This window comes from Ovis canadensis, chromosome 5, assembly GCF_042477335.2.
Source record: "Ovis canadensis isolate MfBH-ARS-UI-01 breed Bighorn chromosome 5, ARS-UI_OviCan_v2, whole genome shotgun sequence".
In the NCBI taxonomy this organism is placed as follows: Eukaryota; Metazoa; Chordata; class Mammalia; order Artiodactyla; family Bovidae; genus Ovis; species Ovis canadensis.
The window spans coordinates 15,144,735-15,170,256 of record NC_091249.1 but is presented as its reverse complement, the minus strand read 5'-3'; the positions used below and the strand labels follow the sequence as shown (position 1 = coordinate 15,170,256).

At 36.2% G+C, this 25,522-nt stretch overlaps 1 protein-coding gene and 1 long non-coding RNA gene across 3 annotated transcripts in view; one reads left to right on the top strand and one right to left on the bottom strand.

Moving 5' to 3' along the window:
* CNOT6 (CCR4-NOT transcription complex subunit 6) overlaps positions 1–11,386 on the top strand; it is a 92,978-nt gene extending 81,592 nt beyond the window's left edge. For both annotated transcript variants that reach the window (XM_069590379.1, XM_069590378.1), the window contains exons 8-12: positions 309–463; positions 1,202–1,356; positions 2,246–2,476; positions 4,216–4,418; positions 6,376–11,386. In XM_069590379.1, the coding sequence (XP_069446480.1) occupies positions 309–463; positions 1,202–1,356; positions 2,246–2,476; positions 4,216–4,418; positions 6,376–6,588 (957 nt within the window). In that variant the 3' untranslated portion in view covers positions 6,589–11,386. The remainder of the gene's footprint in view (positions 1–308; positions 464–1,201; positions 1,357–2,245; positions 2,477–4,215; positions 4,419–6,375) is intronic.
* The window catches only part of LOC138440706 (uncharacterized), a 31,008-nt gene that overhangs the window by 1,168 nt on the left and 4,318 nt on the right, over positions 1–25,522 (bottom strand). The window lies entirely within an intron of this gene.

Genomic DNA, 25,522 nt, shown 5'->3' with positions numbered 1-25,522 from the left:
ACCAGTTTTAATATAAGGAAATATATATATCAGGAAATATAAAATATAAGGAAATACATATGCATAGGGGTATATGGCTTTCCATTCTTTACTCCTAAACAGCAAAGAGGTACTTTATTAACAGGTACCTGTAAAATGACAAGTAGGTGTTGTGATTGATTTCAGATAAATTACATTGAAAAGATGTAATTCTTCATTCTTCAGATCAGTCCTTTGAATTTATTTTAAGGTCTCAAACTGTACATATAAAGATAGTGCATAGGACTGGTTTTTGTCTTATGAAATAACTGCTGTTTACAATTTTTCAGGAAGTTGAAACAGAACAGTATTACAGTTTTTTTCTGGTAGAACTGAAAGAACGTGGCTATAATGGATTCTTTAGTCCTAAATCTAGAGCTAGGACAATGTCAGAGCAAGAAAGAAAACATGTTGATGGCTGTGCAATATTTTTTAAAACAGAAAAGTAAGTCATCTTCTTTCTTTCTTCTTTTTCTTGGGGGGTCCATGCCATGTGGGGATCTTAGTTCCCTGACCAGTGATCAAACCTGTTTCCCTGCAGTGGAAGTCAGAGTCCTAACTACTGGACCACCAGGGAATTCCCCAGTCATCTTACTCTTGAAAAGAAAATATTCTCTGAATTTGCAGGATGAGGGTCAAGGGAATGGAAATTAGTTGGCAGCTAAGAGAATGAGGCACATTTTATTTCTCAAGAAAACAGTACTATGATTTAAAGGGTGTTTTGATTCATCAGAAAAAATGTTTTTGGAAGACATGTTGAAAGTTCTGCTGTTTTTTCAGGTGTCTTCTAGGGTTTAACTCCAGTTGTTAATTGAAACACTTTGTAATTGCATTCCCTCTGGGATGGTAGAGAGATTCTTAAGCCCATACTTTGGAAGAAAATTATTTTAAAATTGTAAGATGGAATATTCCAACATGAAACCTAAATAGAAGATGACTGTATTGTCTTAAGATGACTGTATTATCTTAAGTTGTAAAAGTTTCTCAAGATGTTATTTGTATCTGTGGCAGACTGAGAGCAACTGAAATGGACACGGGAAGCTTAGTGCTAAGTGTGGAGGATTTTCTGTAATGTAATTTACATGTCATCATGTCTGTTAAGGAAGTTGGGGGGAAATTGCATTTACCACAAAATGGATGTCTTGGTATCCCCAATTTTATATTTGTGTGTGTTTTGTTTTAGATTTACTTTGGTTCAGAAACACACTGTTGAATTTAATCAACTAGCAATGGCAAATTCAGAAGGGTCTGAAGCCATGCTGAACAGAGTCATGACGAAAGATAACATAGGAGTGGCTGTACTGCTAGAGCTTCGAAAGGAACTGATTGAAGTATCATGTGAGTGACCTTTTCACTTCCTATAAAATCTGGCCTCCAAAATGGAATAGACGACACAAAATGTTTCATATTAATACTCTTGTCTAATGCCTGAAGAAATTCAGAATTTAAATCTTTTCTAAAATCTCATCCAGTTTTCTCTACCGCAGAGCTCAAGAAGAGGAAGCATTGCCTAGAAAAGTATTTCAAATCTTAAAAGGCATAAAACAAGGTTTTTTCTGCTCGAGAATTTGTCACATAAAATACTGAAGTAAATATTAGTTAAAATAACTGCTCAGAGAGAAGAATTCTGTACACGTAATACAATTTCTTGGCAACAAGGATATTTCTGTGTTGACTTCTCTCCCTGACCTGCTTTTAATCATTATTTTAAAGGTCTTAAGTCTTGGAGAAATGGACCACCTATTTCAGATTAAATGTATATTTAGAGAGTGATCATCATGGTAAGAACTGAGACTTCTTTCACCTGAGGAGCAGCTGGAAATGGGGATATATAATCTGAGGGATAGAAAAGATGGAAGATGGAACTTAGTGACTTTTTAAAATGTTTTTTTAAGAAAAAGGATGTCCGTTTAATTTTGTGATGCTCAGTTTAGGACATCTAGAAAATTAGAAGTTTTAAGGAGCTGGAACTATTTAAAAACCAAGCTGTCCCAAATAGTATGGGCTCTCTGTTCAAAGAGTGAATACCCTGTGCTGGAAGTCCTCATCCCAGAGGCCAGATGTCTGTTTCTCAGGTTTGTTGCAGAGGGTAGATCAGTTTTCAGATGGGAGATTTTCAACCAGATTTTAGCATTTTTTTTAAATTCCCAGGACTCTGAGATATTACTTGCTTTCAGACCATGTGAGAATATATGGGCTTTGTTTCTTTTCTTTTTATCTGATATAGCTGGAAAGCCACATCTTGGAACAGAAAAGCAGCTTATTCTCGTGGCTAATGCTCATATGCACTGGGACCCTGAATACTCCGATGTGAAGTTGGTTCAAACGATGATGTTCCTCTCAGAAGTGAAGAATATTATTGATAAAGCCTCGAGAAGTCTCCAGTCCAATGTATTAGGAGAATTTGGAACTATTCCACTAGTGTTATGTGCAGATCTTAATTCTTTGCCGGACTCTGGTAAACAAAACAATGCTATCTTACATAGAACACTTGCTGACTTAAAATGTTTTTGTAATCTGTTGTTTCTGATAATTCCAAATCTAGTCAAAATGAAAATTCAGTTTATAGTGGCCGCTATCAATCAGGTTAAAAATCTTTTGTGTGTGTGGAGTAGGGAGACCATTTTGAAAATGAAATGGTATTATTACCACTTCATTATAAAATGAAATAGTAAATGGTAATGGTATTATCCTCTGGATATTATCCAGATGTTAATCATCTTCAGAAAACACATGGGCATATATTATTATCCCCATGTTCTATGTATTGCAGACTCTGAAAAGGTTACTAAGACAGACTCTGGGATTCCAGCATGTGGTAATATAATCCAGTTTAAATTTGACCGTATATCACCCAGTCTCAAATTTTGGTAGACTCGATTAGAAACATTGTGCACCTCAGTTGGAATTTGAGATTTTTCTGTTTACACAGGTCAGACAGTGGTTTTAACAAAAAAAGGATCAAGAATGTTGATATTTAGTCACAGAGTGGAAGAATACAGAAAGCCTTATTCTTAAACTTTTCCATAGATAGTACAGTGAGTAACAACCGTACTTTCTTGGATACTCAAGAGAACTTTCCCTTGAACTTACTTGCATGCATGAATGCATGCATTCACACACACACACTTGGAGTAGTTAAATTCAGTAGCATATTGCTGCTGTCACAATAGATGAAAGAAAAGATAATGAAACAGAATTTATGTTAAAATCTGTTTTGGGGGAAATAAAGGTGCCTAAGATCCATAATTCTTTAGTCTGTCTCATCAAAGCCATCTGGGGATTACTGGAAAGTTCTTTATTTGCTTTTCATCCTCTTTAGCTACAAAATATGTGAGGGGCAAAGAGAGACTCTTGTCGCATGATACAGATCTTAAGACTCATTTCTATGTTGCATTGTAATAACAAAACACATGGAAAAATGTCTAGTTTTGGTAAGTGATTAAATGAAAGTTAAATATTTGCAGAGCCCACCTTATGCCTGTGTGTGTGCTAAGTCACTTCTGTCATGTCTGACTCTGTGATCCCATGGACTGTATCTGTCCAGGCTCCTCTGTCCATGGGATTCTTCAGGCAAGAATACTGGAGTGGGTTGCCACACTCTCCTCCAGGGTATCTTCGGAACCCAGGGATTGAACTCAGGTCTCCCACATTGCAGATGGATTTTTTTACCATCAGAGCCACAAGGGAAGCCCCACCTTATGCTTAGCACACTGGAAAAATAGTGTCCAGAGATGGTGAGATGGCTCTGTCATTCTTTCATAATTCATGTATTCATACGCACAATGAATCCTAATGTTGGTATTTCATGCTGACCCTGAGCAGAAGCCTACATACTAAGATGTTGATTGGGGTGTTAATTAAAAAAAAAAAAAAAGGAATAACATGAACTTTAAGAAATAGGGAAATGGTTTAACAAATACTATATGTCAGCCCTGTTGTGTTACACAATTATTAAAAAAAAATAATTGAGATGACATAAGTTCATGTGGTAAAGTGTAAAATATTCACTGTGATTAAAACCATGGAAAAAATGTGTTTATACAAGTTTTGGCAAAGGTGGAAAATAGTGAAACATTTTAAAAAGTGAGAATATGTGTGATTTAAAACTTTACTCTTGAATTACCTGTTTAGTTACGTATTACACATTGTATATTATACTTAACAATGCAGAAAGTACATTTATATTCTTTATAGGTGTTGTAGAATATTTGAGCACTGGTGAAGTAGAAACAAATCATAAAGACTTTAAGGAACTGAGATACAATGAAAGTCTTACGAACTTCAGCTGTAATGGGAAAAATGGGACAACCAATGGAAGGATCACTCATGGCTTCAAGTTAAAGAGTGCCTATGAGAGTGGCCTGATGCCTTACACCAACTACACATTTGATTTTAAGGTGAGTTTTGAGATGAAGAAACATTTAAAACTCCATTTTTTTTTCAAGAGCATTTTATAATTTTGTGATGGCTTTAAATGTTAACACTCAGAATGGAATTAAGCCATCTCAAATTAGCTGACAGCAGTATTCTTATGTAGAATTCCATGTGATTAGAATTCCACCCCTACTTTATAGATATTATTAGAATCATTTCTAGGGTTAGAGATCAGATGAAATAATGATATTAAATCCTGAGTTATCTGTCATCTCTTTAGAGCTTTTTTTTTTTTTTTTAATGGGCTCATTACTAACACCTGGATATGCAGGACCATTGTATTTTATTTGATGTTAGTTTGATGTTCCGTTTCTTCTCTTTCAGTTTAACTGAAACTGTACTATTTGAGAACCAAAATGTAGTTTACTGTTAGCTGTTGTAAATTTTCTAATACACATATTGTTTATATGCCTTCTTATACAATTAATGGATTATTACAATGTGGAGTTTTTTTCCTAGTAATTCTCCTCATTTTTATTATCTGTGGTTGTTTAGGACTTGTGTTCAATTGTCCTTTTTTGCCATCTTTTGCATTTTTGCTCTCTTAAATCCTAGTTTTCCATTTCTAACCTGCTGAAAAAATAGTCATTCAGGTTAGATTGTCTATTAGAATAGTGCAAATACTTGTGTTAACTGTTGCTTAATTTTAGAGGGGAGGGTTATTTAGACTCCTTTGAGAAACTTTTGAAAACTAAAAAATTTTTTTATTTGACTTTCGAGGATCTATAGAACCGTAGATAATGATTTAACACTGGGCAGAGATGAGTATGTATAGTTAAAGAGAGACTAGAGTAGACTGGGCAAAACTAACATGTAAATGATGATAGTAATCAAAGAGGTGGAAAACCATGACAGTATAAGGAACTTAAATGCCAAGGAAGGAAAGCCTTTCTAGGGAAAGAGGAGTGAGTGTTAAGCTTCAGAAAGATTTGCTCAGAGTTGTCTGTAGAGGTGTTCAGAGAAACTAGAATACAATGAGTTGAAGAGTAACTGAGCAATGAGTGAAAAAACCAGCTACAGATTTTCGTTTCAAGGAGGTTGATGGCAGAAGAGGGGAGGATGATAACCACAAGATGGGAGAGATTAGAGGTGTTTGCCTTCTGACTACTGTTACTGGTAGAAAATTAGGAAGAATTTAGAATGTGCTTAAATACTTTTGGCCAAGAGCATGTAAAGGACAGACTGTTACAGTTACTGGACAGAGAGGAGCAAACTAAGAGTATCCTAGCTGTGTGCCAGATGCTGTGCCTGAGTGCTGTTGAAGGTGTAAAAGGCAGAGATGTGCTTGGCCTTTGTGACATCATAGTCTGGTGGGAACATAGATTTCAGCCACACAAATGAGTATATAGTTGCACTTAAGGGTGTACATTAGCAAGGGAAAAAATCAGGTGGTAGCTTTAAGTGGATAAGGGTAGGATTCCAGAAGGCCTTGGGAAGGTAATTAAACTTGGCACTTGAAGGTTAAGAGGGATTTAGTCAGGTGACAAGTAGAAGAAAGTGTTGCAGACACGTGTGCTGGCCCTGGAGGAGGACGGAGCTTCTCACCTACAGGAGACGCACCTCAGTTCACACCCTGCTTCCCAAAAAGGGCTAGTATGGCAGTGGAGTAGTGAGCAAGGAAAAGTGTCACAAGTTAAGTTAGGAAAAAGAAGCAGAGGCTGTATCGTGAAGGATTCTTTAGGTCTCGTTAAAGATTTTGAAACGATCTACATAGGAGGAAGAAGGATTACCATCCCTAAGGTTTCTTCATTCTCAGTTTGTGGTTGTTATTTGATCTATGTAATAACTGCCCTTTTCTGCAGCCTAGTAAATTTCTTTGTTTACCAAACACGACTGAGGATATGTCTTGAAAGTTCTCAGTATTTCAGTGTCATTTTATGTGTCATTTTCTTATTTTTCTTTTTGCCTTCTGTTTTTCAGGGTATAATTGACTACATCTTCTATTCTAAACCTCAGCTGAACACTTTAGGCATTCTGGGACCTCTGGACCACCACTGGCTAGTTGAGAACAATATCAGCGGCTGCCCACACCCACTCATCCCCTCTGACCACTTCTCACTTTTTGCACAACTGGAGCTCTTACTGCCTTTCCTGCCCCAGGTTAATGGCATTCACCTTCCTGGCAGGAGGTAGTCAAGTACCTTCAGAGGATGACCTCAGTTTTACTCATAAACTTGTAAAAATTCTGAATATAGGGGAGTGAGGTATGGCCACTAAGATTTGTTGGTTTGTTTTTTCTTAATGATGATTTGAGTTTTCAGTCTGATCATTTGATAAGGATATAGTATGAAAGCCAGGTGCTAGCAAACAAATTCTGAGCCCAGTATGCTTTATATACTGTTAGACAGGGATTGGTGTGTTTGCACCTATCTTTAATTTGTTGCAAATAATTTTCCTGTTTCTTCTATCCAATATAATATTTTCATGCCTTGAAATAGGAAACTGAACAGCATATTCTCTTTGCACAGAAATCTGTAGCACTACTTTTTTGAGGCCAGTAATAACATCCAGAGATCATTCTTCCGTACTTTACTCCCTCCTTTTTCAGACTTGTTTGTAAAATATAGAATTTGAATTTAGCCTTTATGATTGTATATGATCCACAGAAGACCTGATTTATGAAATTTTGTACTAAAAAAATCAGATTTGGAAATGATTGTATTGTAATCTAAGGCTAAGGTTTTTTTTTACCTGTTTCATGTGTTATAAAGCTTGTAAAAGAAGTTGCAACAGACTTTCTCTGCTGATGATTTGCACTGTTAGGGTTTTGTTAGCCCTTTTGTACTACTTTGTTTTTAAATGGAAAACATTAAATTTAACTCTGTTTAAAGTTTAGGACATTTGCTTGGACTAGAGACAACTTACCTATGAATTCCTGGATTTTTGCAAAAAACTATTTACCAGGACAGATAATCTGAGTAGTGAATGATCTGAAGGCATTTATGGACTGAATGTGTAATGGTTGATGTATGTACATTCTGATATTTTTAAATCCTTAACTTTTTTAAGTTAAAAAATTATGGCTGCTTAGGTACAGCTTCTTAACTCCTTTTCGAGACACTTCTTGTCCTATCTCCACTGTGCCTGCCTGAATTTGTTCCCACCAAGCACTGCCTGTGCATGCAGAGAAAATCTGTGCATCCTCTTTTGTATTTTTTAAATACTGTTTAGCATTTGTGAGAGTTTTATGAAAATCCTTTTGTATGAGCTGTGGGTTTTTTCCATTGTGAAGCATTGAATATCACATTTTGGAACGTGTTCATAGGGTGGGGATCCCTGGGTCTTTGTTTGCCAGACCCAAGCACTGCTTTTTGGCGTCATTGCACAGTGCTGTTCATCACCCAGAGTACTACTATCATGTGAATTCTTTTTGTTTTCCATGTATTCCTTAGTTTCCATGTTTTTAAAAAATCATTCCCTTTTTTTAAAAAAAGAAAAAAAGTGATTTTCCGTTTATGAAGCAGTATAAAATAAATGAGATGTATTTTCAAAACAGGTCCCTAAGACAATACTTCAGATCATTTTTAAAGTGACCAAGTCATTTTAATATGTCAACCAAGATAAAAGATATTATACCTTGTATTTTGCCTGTAGTGCCATTAGTAGGATAGAGATTAAAGCCAGCTTTAACTTTGCAAAGTGAACTCCTATATGTTCTGTTCTCATTCATTCATTCTCTCAAAAAACAAATGAATTCAGAGGGAACTTGGTCTAACTGCTTTTGTTTCAGCTGCAGGCAGGGAAGCAAAAGGACACCATGTATCCAGTGAGCATTAAGAAGAGAAATTGTTGATTGTTAATAACAGTTTTTATACAGAGAATGAGTCATTTTGGATAATGACTTAAAATTTTATGAAAAATGTTCAGCACTTAAATGTGCTTATTCTAAGAGAAAATAAAATTACACACTGTTTAAGTAAAAGATTCTTATTTTTTTCCTTTAAAAAAAAATTCTACAAAAGGTTTTGATCTTGAATCTTTGTCTGGGACCTGGTTTTTCCTTTGAGGTTTGCTTTTTCTTTCTTTCTTTTTTTTTTAAGATTTTGTTGTGATAGTTTTTTATTTTTTGCCTTTTGTTTTACGTTGTGCTGACACCAAACACATCTGGTTTATAATCAGTACATTGGAAAGCTGGTATTATTGATATAGAACCAATGCATAGCTTTCTTTAGGGTTTCTTTTTGGGTTTTTGGTTTTTGTAAAGTGTGAATAAAAGATGTTTACTCATTTTTCCTAAACACTGTGTTGGTAGTGTGCATCATGACAGTTTCCAGCAAAGGCAAGCTGGAGCTGGTTGGACTGATGAGATGAAGGAAACTGCTTGAGCTTTATGGAAGAAGGGGAGAAGCACTTACTCTGTTTTTAATGGAGGATGTATTCTTTTCATAGATGCTGGAACTAGAGTGCACTTGTTAGATGCTAAAGGTTTGAGCTTTACACAAAATATTTTCATCTGTATTTGTTATTGTCTACAAAATATTTTAATTTGGAACCAGCATACTAAGATACAATGGCTGGTTATGTCTTGAAAATATTTGTTCTTGCCTCTTCTAGGCATACTGCATTCTGTGGGTCAGTTTGAACAGCTTCTCCACCTTATTAGATAGTGGTAAATTGAACCAGGAGTAGATTTACAACCATAAGCTTCAAAAGAGAAAAAGTGTTTTCAGTCTATAGTGAATAAATGATCATACCAAAATAGACTGAAACTTCGGTTAAGCAAGGTTTGTGTTTTAAATATTTTCTGTGTTCTGGATAATTTCCAGTAACCTGTACTCCCTAAAATGCAGTAAATAAAAAAAAGAAAAACTAGTAAGTTTTCACAGTATAGGTTTTCTTCAAAAATTCTGTAACAAACATATTTAATGTGGTGTTGCCATAATGTAATTTCAGTGTTCTTACAGGATAAACCCATCTTATGAATATTTTGCAGAAAATTTGGGGTATATTTTCTTTTTAATGATCAGAAATTTACAGGTGCTCAATTCCTTGTAAAATCTCTTGAAGTACAGTTTACTGTATTAGTGGCTGATTATTTATGCTTTACGAACTTAAATAATGTTCATCAAAATTAACTTATGGCATAATTTTAAGTTGTAGAAGTAAATTGTTGATTGCAACTTAACAGTCCTAGAAGATAAGCAGGGAACAACTCCAAGAAATGTTTTCTATTTTACTTGATTTAGTGACCACCAGGAAAACTTGAGTTAGCACTTTGAAACCTAAGGACATGATTAAATTGGGTGGAATGCACTTCTAAAGGTTGAAATTAAAATTTCAAAGCTCTTCTAAGATGTCAAGTTTTCAATAATAAGTTTAAGTTTCTGTATTCCACTTTTTACTACTTAAACTTACAGAATTTCCATAGTAACTTTTAAGGTTTGGGGGTTATGCTATATAAGTACAAGAACCATCCTGGGCAAAACAACAATTTACAGCAGATTTGTTCTTTTAATGAAACAATAAGAATAACCAGCTGCAGAGAATTCAGAGAACCTTTATGGCAAGTGTTTATCCCCCACTTGTAAACAGTGTTTTAAGATGTTCACTTTGCTCTTTTCGGTTACATAAATTTTAGTAACCGTTCTATTGAAATAGTGTCTAAAATAGAGTATCTAGTCTTTATTCACAGTACATTATATTATGTAATGCACTGGACTAACTTTTGTTTACCATTCATGTAACAAAACCCAGCATGTTATCTGCACTAAACTCAAGGAATGTCCCATTTGCCTAGGCAGCTCTTTAATAAGGGTAATGGGAAACTGAATATGACCTATGGACTGATGGTAACAAGGGCTTTTACTGTTCTTTTCAGTGGAACCTTCATTGTAACTAGCTAGTATTATATTTATATACAGGGTCTCTTTTCTTTACTGATGTATTTTCCTACTCATAGCCAACCAATAAATTCAATTATCTGTTTCAAATATTTTTAAAGTGTAATTTGTATAACTGTAGTACTGAGGTTTGAGGAGATGCATGTTAATCAGCAGACCACCTATTTAAAATTCTGAGTTCTCTGGAACAGAGTTGTAACTCTTTGAAAGGGAAGAGTGAACAGGGCCCGTGATGTGGGGAGATGATGTGAAATTAAGGATCTCCTTATTGCTGTGTTATCCTGTGTAACACATCTTTGCCAAAGATCAGTTTTATATTTAGGCAACTGATGGTCCTTTTGCATTTGGGTTTTTTGTTGTTGTTACCATATACCTCATAGCATAAGAAATGGGCTCGTGTGTCTTTCATCCTTTGGAATGAGCTTGACATATTTTGAATAAATGCTTTTAAATACAGTAGCAAACATTGTATTGGTGGGGTTATACTAATTAAATGTTTTAATTGTTACATGTATATTTTGTTGTATATATAAACTTTTAAAATGTCTGATTTCTCAACTCTTCAGAGCATTACGTCTATTTACTTTTTAGAAACTACTTCTTTAATAAATAAATGTACATTTTTATGTAGATGCTGGGAAAAAAATCCTTTAAAACTACAGCACAATTTAGATAAAATGTTCGCTGAGATGTCCAGTTTTTAAAGCAGACATTTTCTACATAATCCTTAATATATAATTTTACCTCTCTAACAGAAGAATTTTGCTAGATATGAAGAAAGATGTCTGGGATTACAAGGTGACTGAAGACCAGTTTCTACAGTTACTTTAGCAACATTAACATTTTAAATCAGATGAGTATGGAGATGTCCATTTTCTCATTTTCTTTGAACTGTTCACTTCAAATAACTTGAATCTGTTCAAAAACTATTGAATTATTTTGGCCTGTTCACTATACCAACATGACTGTTAAGTGATCCCAAGAGCTGTTACTGCCAGATACTTTTCAGGCTTAACCAGTAGAGTGCGTTTAAGCTGTGGGATCTCAGAGCCTGATTAATTAATTAATTAATTAAAGACTTTTGACTCTCATCCTGTAGCCCTGGTGATTTTGGTATCTCCCCTTCATGGCAATCCTGCTAGTAACTTTTTTTTCCCAAGCTTTGTGTAATTCTTGAAAGTATGGTCCTTGAAAGACGTTGAAAAGGGATGCTGGTGTGATCACATTCAGGCAGAAGAAATCTGCAAAATCGTAGGACTTGCTTTCCTTTTAATATTCATAGTGATGAAGATGTGAGGGGTGTGTGCTCACATTCTGAGCTTTATATGGGAAATAACTTTCTCCCCTCCCCATTAACATGATGCTTCCCAGTGGTGACTTTGAACAGACCTGATGAGTGGGAGAACTGTGTGTACTTGGTCCCTTTTGATGAATCAGTTTTCATTAATCTACTTTTCCTACTATACTGATAAGCGTTACTAGTACTATACTGATCAGTGGGCTTCCCTGGTAGCTAAACGGTGAAGAATCTGCCTGCAGCTCAAGAGACCTGGGTCTGATCCCTGGGTCAGGAAGATCCCCTGGAGAAGGGAATGGCAACCCACTCCAGTATTCTTGCCTGGAGAATTGCATGGACAGAAGAGCCTTGAAGGCTATAGTCCATGGGGTCACAAAGAGTCAGACACGACTGAGTGACTAACACATACATACATACTGATCAATACTCACTTGGAATTTCTTCTTTTCAACCCCATGTTTAGATTGGAAATAGAGATTTATCAGACATGTCCTCTGACTTTAGTTGTTCATGGGTCATTATAATCTAGTGTGATATGTGCTGAAGATATACCAGGTATGAAGGGAACAAGTCTGTCTACATGGGTCTATAAAGTCTTCCAGAGGTGACTATAAAGCTGGTTTTAAAGAACTAAGCTTGTTTACTGTATGACTAATAGCTGTATTAATTAACATGGTATATTAATATAGTAGGAGCTGTATTAATTAACATGTATTATATTAACATGGTGAAGATCTTTCAGTGGAAAGTGCCCTAGTGTATTATCTGGAACACAGTGGGCATTTTTGAACTTTAAAGCATGTACTAAAGTTTGAATTTCATCCTGTAGGTGGTGGTAAAGAGCCACAAAGGGTTTTCAATGGGAGTAGCATTAGCCAGTTTGTGTTCTAGAAAGGTCCTTCTAGCAGTACCGTGCAGGGTGGATTAAAGCGATTACTGTTAGCTGATTTTCTTGTGGTCCATTTGTCAGATGATAAGCTGAGAAGAGATTGCAGGGCAGTAAGAGTAGAAGGGAAATTTGACATATTTAGGAAATGGCATCAGTGAGAAATTTGATTCCTGCCTGCCTTGTGGGAGAAAAGACAGGTAAATGAATTTTGCTCATTCATTCTTTATTCCATTAGAAAAACCCTGACTCAGCATCTCTTAGGTCTTTACCACCAAGGCCCTTGTTTTTCAGGCCCTTTACTGGCCTGACAACATTTAGTCAAACATTTTTTTCTCAAGTTTCATTCTACTTCATTTCCCATTATAATTCATTCAGATTTTAGTCTGCAGAAGAGATCCAGTGTGCCTCTACTAGACAGTTAAGTAACTCTGGAAAATAATAGGAGATAACATTTGATGCTAATTTGATTGTTTTAGCCTGTTTCTTCTAGGCTTTTTATGTCCTTGAAAATGCCATATGTATAAAAAGTTTTTTAAATCTAGGTTACTAGGTAAGATTATTCTTTAGGAGATACTTCAATAGAGGAACCCTTAAATGGGAGGAATCCAGCCATTCTAAACCCACTTGTTTTCCCTCATGCAATGAATTAGACTGTTCAATATGATACATGGTGTTTGAGCACTTGAAATATGGCTAGTGTGAATGGAGCTGTAAAATGCTTTCTGTTAAGTGAAACTAAATATTTCCCTTTATCTCTTGTACTGTGCTTGTTCATACTACACATAAACATCATCAGTTGATGTCAAAAAACTGGTTCCATTCTAATTATGATTTACTAACCAAAGTAATAAGTGTTCATCTGAATGCTTTATGCAAGCAGCACAAGCCACTGTGCCTATGTGGATCACAGTTAGTAATTGAGATGCTTATATTCATTTTGATATCATTAAATTATTTTTTCTAGTTCAAAAATAAATATGAACAAATTGCTAAATTTAAAATCAGTTCTACTAATATAGAACAGCTATTACCACAACTGGAAAAGACTGGGAGATATAAATTTTACAGTGAAATATTAATAATTGTAATTTGTGTACCAGAGCAAAAGAAAAATTTTTATGCAAAAAAATGTAATAAAAACAATATTAAGATATATTTTGTTCAGGTGCATATTGGGTTTATTGTTTTAACAGTCAAAAAAGTATGGATGAAATTAATCACCTGAAATCAGAATTAAAAGTCCAACAGTAAGAGGATAAGAACTTACATACTTGGCTAGCTAAAAAAGATCTTGTACTCAGGCAAAGAAAAAATTTTTTTAATGGATTTATGGTTTATATTATGGAAATCTTCTTGGAAATTGCAGAAAAGACTGTTTTACAAAGATGAAATATATTCAGTTAAGCAGATTACCTATAGACTATAAGACCTTTCTGATAGTATTAAAGATTAGTTAATTCAAAACTGAAAGTATTGGGTTGCCCCAAATGTTTGGGTTTTTCTTTAAGTAATAAGTTACAGAAAAACCTCAATGAACTAGGCCAACCCAGTATTTTTTTTTAGCTTTAGATGAGCTATGATGTAAAAGACACTGCTTAGTTAACGGTTTGTATGCTTTGTCTTAAAGGAGTTCCAAACATACCCGAAAAAGGTGAATTCTCAGCCTAAAAAAAAAAAATCACTTGTGGCATATTTTTGCATCTTTGATATCTGCTGAAGAGTTTTGCTAAATATGAAGAAAGAGGTTCCTACCACTACAGAAAGTGTTTCTGCTATGTCAGGTCAAAAATCTGGATTTCTTATGACTTTTTAAATAAGCCTGGATTTCTCTTACTGTTTTGTTTCATCTAGTGATGCTTATTGCAAATAACTTTTCTGAAATAGACACTTTGAAGAGCGTCACAATTGTCAAAACTTGATCAGTATATAGGTTCAAACCCAACTGCTATAACCAGTTTGTGATAAAAGACAATTTAATGATCTTGTCTACCTTAATGCTCACTGGTTGAATTGTTAATTTCTAACAATGATTTATTATTTTGTTAATCCCAGTTTTGGATTTTATTGCCAAATATCCAGTAATCAAAAGCAAAACATGTCAGTATAATACACATTTTCTTGCCTATATCACAGAGTATATTAGTGAGCCAATACTGAAACTCCAAGGAAAGGAAAAACCTGTCACATTCATAGCCAGGTACAAAAATCTGTCTTGAAGCATGATGATACAGATCAAGAAATGGTGATTGTACATATTTTCTGACATTATTTAAAAATTTTCATTGTAATCAGGCATTTTGTAAATTTGCAACAAAAGCAACCAGAAAAATTTGAAGAACACTGTTGGTATTAAATAAGTTTAGAGTTTCTTTACAAATTATGCAAATACCTTTTAAAATTTGATTTAATCTAGAGTTGACAAGGATTGATACTTAAATAGAAAAGTTAACTAATTTGGAGAAAAATTGATAACCTTTTGCTAAAAAGTTAAATAGGTTCTTTTACAAAATGTTTTGTTGCTGTGGATCCCAAAAGAAGGTCTTAATGACTTTCAAGTAGTTGATTCAGTTGTGGGAAAACAAGTATATTTCGAGCAATTTGGATATATGAGTCTACTTTTTCAACTGTAAACTCAATTATGAAATGGAGAGCAAAATTTATAAAAATTAAACGGTTACACTGGAAAATACTCAACACAAAAAGGAATAAATGAACAGCAACCAAAAAAAGCATGAGATGCTAAAAAAAAGTAAAATGATGGACCTAAGTCCAGTAGTGTTAAATGTGAATGGATTGCTTCTATCAAAACAGATCAGACTGGATAAACATGATCCAACTATTTGCTGTGTATAGGAGACATTAGATTTAAAGATACAAATAGTGAAAGTAAAAGGATGGGAAAAGGTATCAGGCAAACAGACTATCAGAAAGTCGGAGTGGCTATACTAACATATAATAGGCTTAAAAACAAAATATGCTATTAGAAATAAAAGGAGGCATTTTATAACAATGAGCAGCACCAATAAGCAACCTCAAACTACAGGAAACAAACTGACAAAATGGAAGGGAATAATGGACAATTGAACAGTGATAGTTGGACACTTTAATCATTGTTGCTAATTAATCACTAAGTTTTGTCAGATTCTTTGTGACCCAATGGACTGTGCCCCACCAAGTTCCTCTGTCCATGGGGTTTTCCAGGCAAGAATACTGGAATGGATTGCCATTTTCTTCTCCAGGGGATCACAGGCAGATTCTTTACCCCTGAGCTACCAGGGAGGCCCAAACACTTTAAATACCCCACTCCCTGGTGGCTCAGATGGTAAAGAATCTGCCTGCAATGTAGGAGACCTTGGTTTGATCCCTTGATTGGGAAGATCCCCTGGAGAAGGGAATGGCTACCCACCCACTCAAGTATTCTTGCCTAGAGCATTCCATGGATCACAAAGAGGCAGATACGACTGAGTAACTAACACGCTGTCAATGGATAGAACCAGGGAGACCAACAAACAGGAGACTCTAACAGCACTGCAAGGCAACTATAGCTAACAGATACTTGTAGAACACGCCACACTAGAATGCACATTGTGCTCGAGTGCATGTGGGACTTCAGTATTCCATAGGCTACATCAAAAACAAGCTTCAAAATTTTGAAAGAACTAAAATGAAAAGTATATTCTCCAATCATAATGAAGTTAGATGCTTTGGAAATGTATGGAACTTTGGAAATACATGGAAATTAAACGATACACTCCTAAAAACCAAAGGGTCAAATGAAGAAAGAAATTAGCAACGCTTTGAAATAAATGAAAAAGGATAACGTACCAAACCTGATGGGATGCAGTCAAAGCTGCATAAAGGGAAATTTGTAGGCATAAAAATCTAGATTAAAGAAAAAATAAGAACCCTAACCTTTCAGTTTAAGACACTGGAAAACAAAGAGCAAAGTAAACCCCAAGCAAGCATAAGAAAGAAACTAATGGTTAGAGCAGGGAATAATGAAACAGAATAAGAAGACAAATGAGAAAGAAACAAAACAAAATTTGGTTCTTTGGAAAGATCAGCAAAATTGATCAAAGAGCACTCAGATTAGTGAAATCAATAAAGGGGAGCATTACTACCAAATTTACAGAACAAAGATTATTATGGAATACTATTGTAAATAAATAACAGACAAATTCCTAGAAAGACACACTATCAAAACTGATTCAAGAAGAAATAGAAAAAGTTGAATAAACTTCAAAAGAGATTGAGTTAATAATGGGAAAAAAAGCTATGAAAAGAAAATTTCACACAGATGGCTTCACTGGTGAATTTTAAGAAAAGTAATTCTTCACAAACTCTTCCAAAAATTTGAAGAAGGAACACTTAACTCATGTGAGGCCAATATTACCTTAATACCAAAACCAGACAAAACTATCACGAGGAAAGAAAACCACATGCTAACATCACATAGGAATATAGATAACAAAATTCTTAATCTAGCAAAACAACCCAGCAAAATGTTAAAAGATCATACACTATGACAAAATACAATTTACCCCAGGAATGCAAAGTTGGCTTATGATCCCCAATTAATGTGATAGACTGTAATGTATGCAAAAATGATTACTATAACAAAGCTAATGGAGGTGATGGAATTCCAGCTATTTCAAATCCTAAAAGATACTGCGAAAGTGCTGTATTCAATATGCCAGCAAATTTTGGAAAAGAGTAGTGGCCATAGGGCTGGAAAGGGTCACTTTTCATTCCAATCCCACAGGCAATACCAGCTGCACTTATTACACATGCTAGCAAGATAATGCTCAAAATCCTTCAAGATAGGCTCCAGCAGTATGTGAACAAAGAACTGCCAGATGTACAAGTTGGATTTAGAAAAGGCAGAGGAACCAGAGATCAAATTGCCAACATCTGTTGGATCATAGGAAAAGCAAGGGAATACCTGCCCCCCCAAATCTGCTTCATTAACTATGATAAAGCCTTTGGGTGGTGTTGGAGATTGCCAGTGAAATGACACAAAGACACACACGAGACGGACAAAGATACAACTCTGGCGGAGGAAAAAGAACTGCGCGAGCAAGCTTGCGGTTTACTTTTATATAGCCCCCTGGGCAGAATTCCAGACTATGACTAAGCCTTCTCAGTATAGCGCATGTGCATAAATGTTCTCGTACAGCAAAAGGGAGTGAAATTCCTGCTTATTGCAGAGTCTGTCCAGAGCCCTCTCTTCCTCCTTATCACAGGAAGGGAATGTTCCCTCGTTTGCAAGGGACCATTAAACTCAAGGCTGTGTCCAGATTCCTTGGCAGAACGCCTCATTTGCAAGCACGTTCAGCCCGGGCAGAGAGTCCCGTTTGCAGGCACATGTCTGCTACCCTATTGTGGCTGCATTAACCCTTCAGTGAGGATCACAACAAACTGTGGGAAATTCTTAAAAGAGATGGGAATACCAGGCCACTGGGGCTATCTGCCTCCTGAGAAATGTGTATGCATGTCAAGAAACAACAGAACCAGGCATGGAATGATGGACTGATTCAAAATTTGGAAAGGAGTACGTTGAGGCCACATATTGTCACCCTGCTTGTTAACATATGCAGAATACATCATGTGAAGTGCTGAGCTGAATGAATCATAAGCTGGAATCAAGATTGCCAGGAGAAATATCAACTGCAGATGACACCACTCTAATGACAACAAAGAGGAACTAAGGAACTTCTTAAAGGTGAAAAGGATCGTGAAAAAGCTGGCTTAAAACTCATTCAAAAAACAAAGATCATGGCATCTGGTCCCATCACTTCATGGCAAATAGATGGGGAAACAGTGACAGACTTTATTTTCTTGGGCTCCAAAAATCACTGCAGATGGTGACTGCAGCCATGAAATTAAAAGATGCTTGCTCCTTGGAAGACAAACTATGACAAACTTAGGCACCATATTAAAAAGCAGAGACATTACTTTGCCAACAAAGGTCTGTCTAGTCAAGGCTGTGGTTTTTCCAGTAGTCATGTATGGATGTGAGAGTTGGACCATACAGAAGGGTGAGTTTCAAAGGAGTGATGCTTTTGAACTGTGGTGTTGGAGAAGACTCTTGAGAGTCTCTTGGACAACATGGAGATCAAACTAGTCAATATTAAAGGAAATCGATCCTGAATATTCATTAAAAGGACTGATGCTGAAGCTGAAGCTCCAGTACTTTGGCCACCTGATGCAAAGAGCTAAATCACTGGAAAAGACCATGATGCTGATAAAGACTGAGGGTAGGAAGAGAAGGGGGCAACAGTGGCTGAGATAGTTGGACGACCTCACTGACTCAATGGACATGAGTTTGAGCAAACTCTTGGACACAGTGAAAAACAGGGAAACCTAGTATGCTACCATTAATAGGTTTGCAAACAATTGGGGTCGCAAAGAGTTGGACACGACTGAGCGACTGAACTGAACTGAAGCAGTAAAATACTTAGGAATAAATGTAACAAATGCACAACTTGCACACTGAAAATGAAAACATTGAAAAGAGACGTAATTGAATGGAAAGTCTTTTCACACATTGGCTGTAGTGCTTCGTTTATCATATTCATCCTTAGTTTACTGTGGAATTTTAGAGGTAACTTCCCTACTGCTTGCCAGTGCCCTCTCACCTTATAACCTTTAGGGTTTTGAATGACGTGTTTTGAAAATCTTAATACTGTTAGGATGACAGTACTCCCCAAATTGATCTATAGAGTCATTTCCATCCCTAACAAAATCTTACTGGCTTTTGTTTGTTGCAGAAATTGACAAACTGATCTTAAAAATTCCTACCAAAACCTAAGAGACCCCAACAGCCAATCTTGAAAAAGAACAGATTTGGAAGACTCAAATTTCTTGATGTCAAAACCTATTACAAAGCTACAGTAATCAACACACTGTGATATTGGCATAAGGAACATATATAGATGAGTGGAACTGAATTGAGAGTCTAGAAATAAACTCTTACATTTATGGTCAATTGATTTCAAACAGAGATACCAAGATACCTCAATAGGGAAAAGAATATTGTCTCCAAAAAATGATGCTAGACAACTGAATATCTACAAGTAAAAGAATGAAGTTAGACTTATACATCATATATTTACAATTAACTCAAGACAAATATATAACATTAAATGTAAAGGCTGAAACTACAAAAACTGTTAGGAAAACACAGGTATAAATATTCATGACATTGGACTAAGGTAATAACTTAGATAAGACAACTTTTAAAGCACAAGTCAGTCAGTTCAGTCGCTCAGTCATGTCCTACTCTTTGCAACCCCATGAATCGCAGCACGCCAGACCTCCCTGTCCATCACCATCTCCTGGAGTTCACTCAGACTCACGTCCATCGAGTCCGTGATGCCATCCAGCCATCTCATCCTCTGTCATCCCCTTCTCCTGCCCCCAATCCCTCTCAGCATCAGAGTCTTTTCCAATGAGTCAACTCTTTGCATGAGGTGTCCAAAGTACTGGAGCTTCAGCTTTAGCATCATTCCTTCCAAAGAAATCCCAGGGCTGATCTCCTTCAGAATGGACTGGTTGGATCTCCTTGCAGTCCAAGGGACTCTCAAGAGTCTTCTCCAACACCACAGTTCAAACACATCAATTCTTTGGTGCTCAGCCTTCTTCACAGTCAACTCTCACATCCATACATGACCACAGGAAAAACCATAGCCTTGACTAGATGGACCTTAGATGGCAAAGTAATGTCTCTGCTTTTGAATATGCTATCTAGGTTGGTCATAACTTTTCTTCCAAGGAGTAAGCGTCTTTTAATTTCATGGCTGCAGTCACCATCTGCAGTGATTTTGGAGCCCCCCAAAATAAAGTCTGACACTGTTTCCACTGTTTCCCCATCTATTTCAAGCTGGTTTTCAAAAAGGCAGAGGAACCAGAGATCAAATTGCCAACATCCGCTGGATCATGGAAAAAGCAAGAGAGTTCCAGAAAAATGTCTATTTCTGCCTTATTGACTATGCCAAAGCCTTTGACTGTGTGGATCACAATAAACTGTGGAAAATTCTGAAAGAGATGGGAATACCAGACCACCTGACCTGCCTCTTAAGAAATCTGTATGCAGGTGAGGAAGCAACAGTTAGAACTGGATATGGAACAACAAACTGGTTCCAAATAGGAAAAGGAGTACATCAAGGCTATATATTGTCACCCTGCTTATTTAACTTCTATGCAGAGTACATCATGAGAAATGCTGGACTGGAAGAAACACAAGCTGGAATCAAGATTGCTGGGAGAAATATCAATAACCTCAGATATGCAGATGACACCACCCTTATGGCTGGAAGTGAAGAGGAACTAAAAAGCCTCTTGATGAAAGTGGAGAGTGAAAAAGTTGGCTTAAAGCTCAACATTCAGAAAGCACAAGTAACCAAAGACAAAAATAGATAACCTGAACTTAAAAACTTTTGTACTTCAAGGGAAAAAGTAAGACAACCCATAGAAAAGGAGAAAATATTTGCAAGGCATGTATTTGATGGGTCTCGTCCCCAGAATATATAAAGAACACTTACAGCTCAACAGTGAAAAGACACCTCAATCTAAAAATGGTTGAAGGATTTGAATAAACATTTCTCCAATGTAGAGTGACATCTAAGGGGGCTGATATAAATGTCCTGAGATTCAGTAGTAGTGAGGATTGCACTACTCTGAATATTCTAAAACCTCTGAATTTACTTTTAAAAGGGTAAATTTTATGGTATATGAATTATCTCAAAAATAATAACATGTATTAAAATTATACAGTATGAGAGTTGTGAGTTAAGTTTTATTTGGGCCAAAATGCAGACTATAACTCAGAGAGAGCACCTCAGAGAGCTCTGAGAAACTGCTCCAAAGAAGCAGGGGGGAAGATCAGGATATATGTGGTCTTTTTTTGCTTTTTGCTTTTTTTTTTTTTGAAGAGGGAGTACATGCAATCAGTCACTTTTGTGTGTGTGTGTGTGTGCGCGCAGGTTTCTGCTAGTTACCATGAAGGATTTTAGTGTTTTTCTAGATGTGAGTATCAACAAGAATTGGGTTCATAAAATTAGCTCCTGAAAGTATCTAACTCTCTGAAAACTTGTTCTGCCTGTTTTCCCAGACCACAGAGTGCCTCACTTCTGCTCTCTGCAGTGAGCTCCTTACCATGGGGTGTTTGAAAATCAGCAGCTGCAGCAGCTCATGATTTAATCCTTGTAGATGACAAGTGCCAATTTATAGTTGACAGGGTCCCCTCTACTGTAATTTGTGAGGCATTTCATGACCATTTTGTCCCACAGTGCTAGGAAGGCTCATTTCTAGGTCTGGCAAAGATTTCACTAACTCAATGTGCTGTTACTGAGCTAGGTCTTATCAAAAGTAACCAAAGGACTCAAGACTGTTTTACTAATCTGTTATAGTCCAGGAAAAATTCCCTCTTGTTGTGTCTTCCCATAACTAGAGTAATACTATTGCAATCATTGATCTCAAATAAAACTACATATTTTTGTCAGAAGCTCAGTCACACATTTGGTAATGCAAGAAACAGCAATTTAATAAAACAGGCAAAGTACAAATAACATCACTAGCAGTATTATTAAAGTCATAAGTAATAATTAAGTGAAGAACTTCCGTTAGGTGCTGTCCAGTATATTCTCAGGTTGTCTAAATTAGTCTATTTTATACCAGTCTTTTTCTTTAGAGGGAATTATATATTAGTCCTGTCCATCAGTTTTCAAGGTGGCATAGTGGTAAAGAATCCACCTCCCAGTGCAGGAGGTGAAAGAGCTGTGGGTTCAACCCCTGGGTCAGGAAGATCCCCTGGACTAGGAAATGGCAACTCTCTTCAGTATTCTTGCCTGGAAAATTCCATGAACAGGAGAGTCTGTGGCTTACAGTCCATGGGGTCACAAAGGGTTGGACGTGACTGAGTGCACGCACACACACACTGTCCATATGGCTCCCAGTCTTGTTTCCTAGTGTTATTAGACTGGTTATCCTTAGCACAATTTCATTATTCGCAAGATAAAGAGGGGGGGTCTTAAAACTTAAGTGAACACAGCTTGATTTTAACCACTGAAACATCTTTTTCTCTCTAAAATCACCTGCATTTTTACCAAATATATCCAAATTAAAGACTAATATGTTTGTAAAATATGTCCAGTGTCAAAAAACTTGGCCTGATAATTTATATAACTATAATTGATCATACAGGCCTTTTGCTTTCCTGAAACTTTTATGAGGCGTCTCAGACTGAACTTTTAAAATATCACTCAGAGCTAGGAAGCTCATGCCAATGGCTTATCACAGATCCCACCTAACAGATTTAGGTGAATTCCTTCCTTTTCAAGGTCCCCAAAATACCTTGAGGGACTTCCCTTGTGTCTCAGTGGTAAAGAATCTGCTTGCCAAGCGGGAGATACGGATTTGATATCTGGATCAGGAATATGCCCTGGAGAAAGAAATGGCGACCCACTCCAATATTCTTGCCTGGGAAATCTCATGGACAGGCAGGCAGGTTACAGTCCATGGGGCAGCAAAAAAGTTGGACATGACTTTAGTGACTAAATAGCAACTACAACAAAATACCTTGAGGTTTCTGTACCTGCTAGTGAGGTAGCCTTCACAATTTATCTGACAAACCTGCTGGGGCCCTAAGAGTTTAAAAATCTCTGGAGGGAACAGATAGAGAAAAAAACATCTCAATTCTGCTTACAAATGTATAATTTACCAAATTACTGTGAATCATAATTAGTTTGAGGGAAAAGTTTCCTTATACATAGAAAAAATTTAAACCAAATCGAAACCGTAAAAATTATGACCATATTCACCAGTTCACTCAGTCTTATGTAACTAACTCTTTTTGCTAACAGTTTATGAAGCCATCAGTTTTCTCATTAGGATTTTTAATTCTCTTAACTAGTTCAGCATTATGGTCTAAAAGTCAGAAACTTCTATTTATCCAAAAGTTCTTTCTGTTAATCTTGGAGGGGAAACATTTCCCCAAAGGCATTATAATCAAACCACAACTGCCTATAATGACAAAAAGACTTAAGACATATTTAAAATCTGATCGCAATGCAATTGACAAAGAGACTTGATTACTGCTGTGACATATAGCACTTTAATAACTAGGATTATGACATAGCATTTACAAGGATATGTCATATCTTTAGAAATTCCATATAATTTCTAGAATGTCTATATTAGTAAGCATTTATCCTCAATATAACCTGAGAAGATTCATTACTCATTTAACAATACTTCCCAGGTAATTTAACATATCAAATACAACTAATTAATATCTCTCTTTGGGATGTTTCAGGGGCCCTTTGAAGTATCCTAGAGTTAGCAAGAGGGCAAAGGACTTCATTAAATTTTGGTTTAGGAAGTTTTGTCAATAAATATCAAAAAGGTTTAGAATACTCAGTCAGATAGGATTATATGTCACTGTGAAAAATAGTTGTTCACTTAGCCAAAGTAACAAAGATTTCAAAGCAAGTACAGACTAGATCACTTAAAGGGTAAACAGCTTAAAATCAGTTATCAAAGGCAGTTTGCTGCTGCTGCTGCTGCTGCTGCTGCTGCTGCTGCTAAGTCGCTTCGGTCGTGTCCGACTCTGTGTGATCCCATAGATGGCAGCCCACCAGGCTCCCCGGTCCCTGGGATTCTCCAGGCAAGAACACTGGAGTGGGTTGCCATTTCCTTCTCCAATGAGTGAAAGTGAAGTCGCTCAGCCATGTCACATCTTAGTAAAACTTATCCTCTTAACAGAGAGAAAAGCGAAGTTCAAGTTTTATACAGCTTACTTTAATTTTTTTAACCTATCAGTAATTTTTTTTTGCATTTTTAAACAATTATTTAATTTAATTGGAAGATAATTACTTTACAATATTGAGAGGGTTTTTGCGATATATCAGTATGAATTGGCCATAGGCATACATTTGTCCCCTGCATCCTGTACCATCCTCCCAAATCCCTCCCTACTCCATCCCTCTAGGTTGTTACAGAGCAATGGCTTTGTTTGCCCTGTGTCATACATCAGACTCCTAATAGTTGTCTGTTTTGCATATGGTAATATATATGTTTCGATGCTATTCTCTCAAATCATCCCACCTTCTCCTCACACTAAGTCCAAAAGTCTGTTCTTTACATCTGTGTCTCCTTTGCTGGCCTTGCATGTAGGGTTGTGAGTATGATCTTTCTAGATTCCATATATATGCATTAATATATGATATTTGTCTTTCTCTTTCAGACTTACTTCACTTTGTATAATAGGCTCTAGTTTCATCTACCTCATTAGAACTGACTCAAGTGCATACCTTTTGATAGCTGAGTAATATCCCATTGTATATATGTACCACAACTTACTTATCCATTCATCTGCTGATGGACATCTAGGTTGCTTCCATGTCCTAACTACTGTAAATAGTACTGCAATGAATACTAGGGGACGTGTTTTTTTCAGTCTTGGTTTCCTTAGGGCATATGCCCAGTAGTGGAATTGCTAGGTCATTTGGTATTTTTTTCCTAGTTTTTAAAGGAGTCTCCATATTGTTTTCCATAGTAGTTATATCAGTTTGCATTCTCACCAACAGTTTAAGAGAATTCCATTTTCTCCAGCATTTACTGTTTGTAGGCTCTTTCATGATGACCATTCTGACCAGTGTGAGATGATACCTCGTTGTGGTTTTGATATGCATTTCTCAAATAATGAGTGATGCTGAGCATCTTTTCATGTGTTTATTAGTCATCTGTATGCCTTCTTTGGAGAAATACCTGTTTAGGTCTTCTGTCCACTTTTTGATTGGGTTGTTTGTTTTTCTGGTTTTCAGCTGCATGAACTACTTATATATTTTGGACATTAATCCTTTATCAGTTGTTTCATTTACTATTATTTTCTCCCCTCCTGAGGTTTGTCTTTTCACCCTGTTTATAGTTTCCCTTGCTCTGCAAAAACTTGTAAGTTTAATTGGGTCCTACCTATTTAGTTTTGCTTTTATTTCCATTTCTCTAGGAGATTTGTCATGGAGGATCTTGCTGTGATTTATG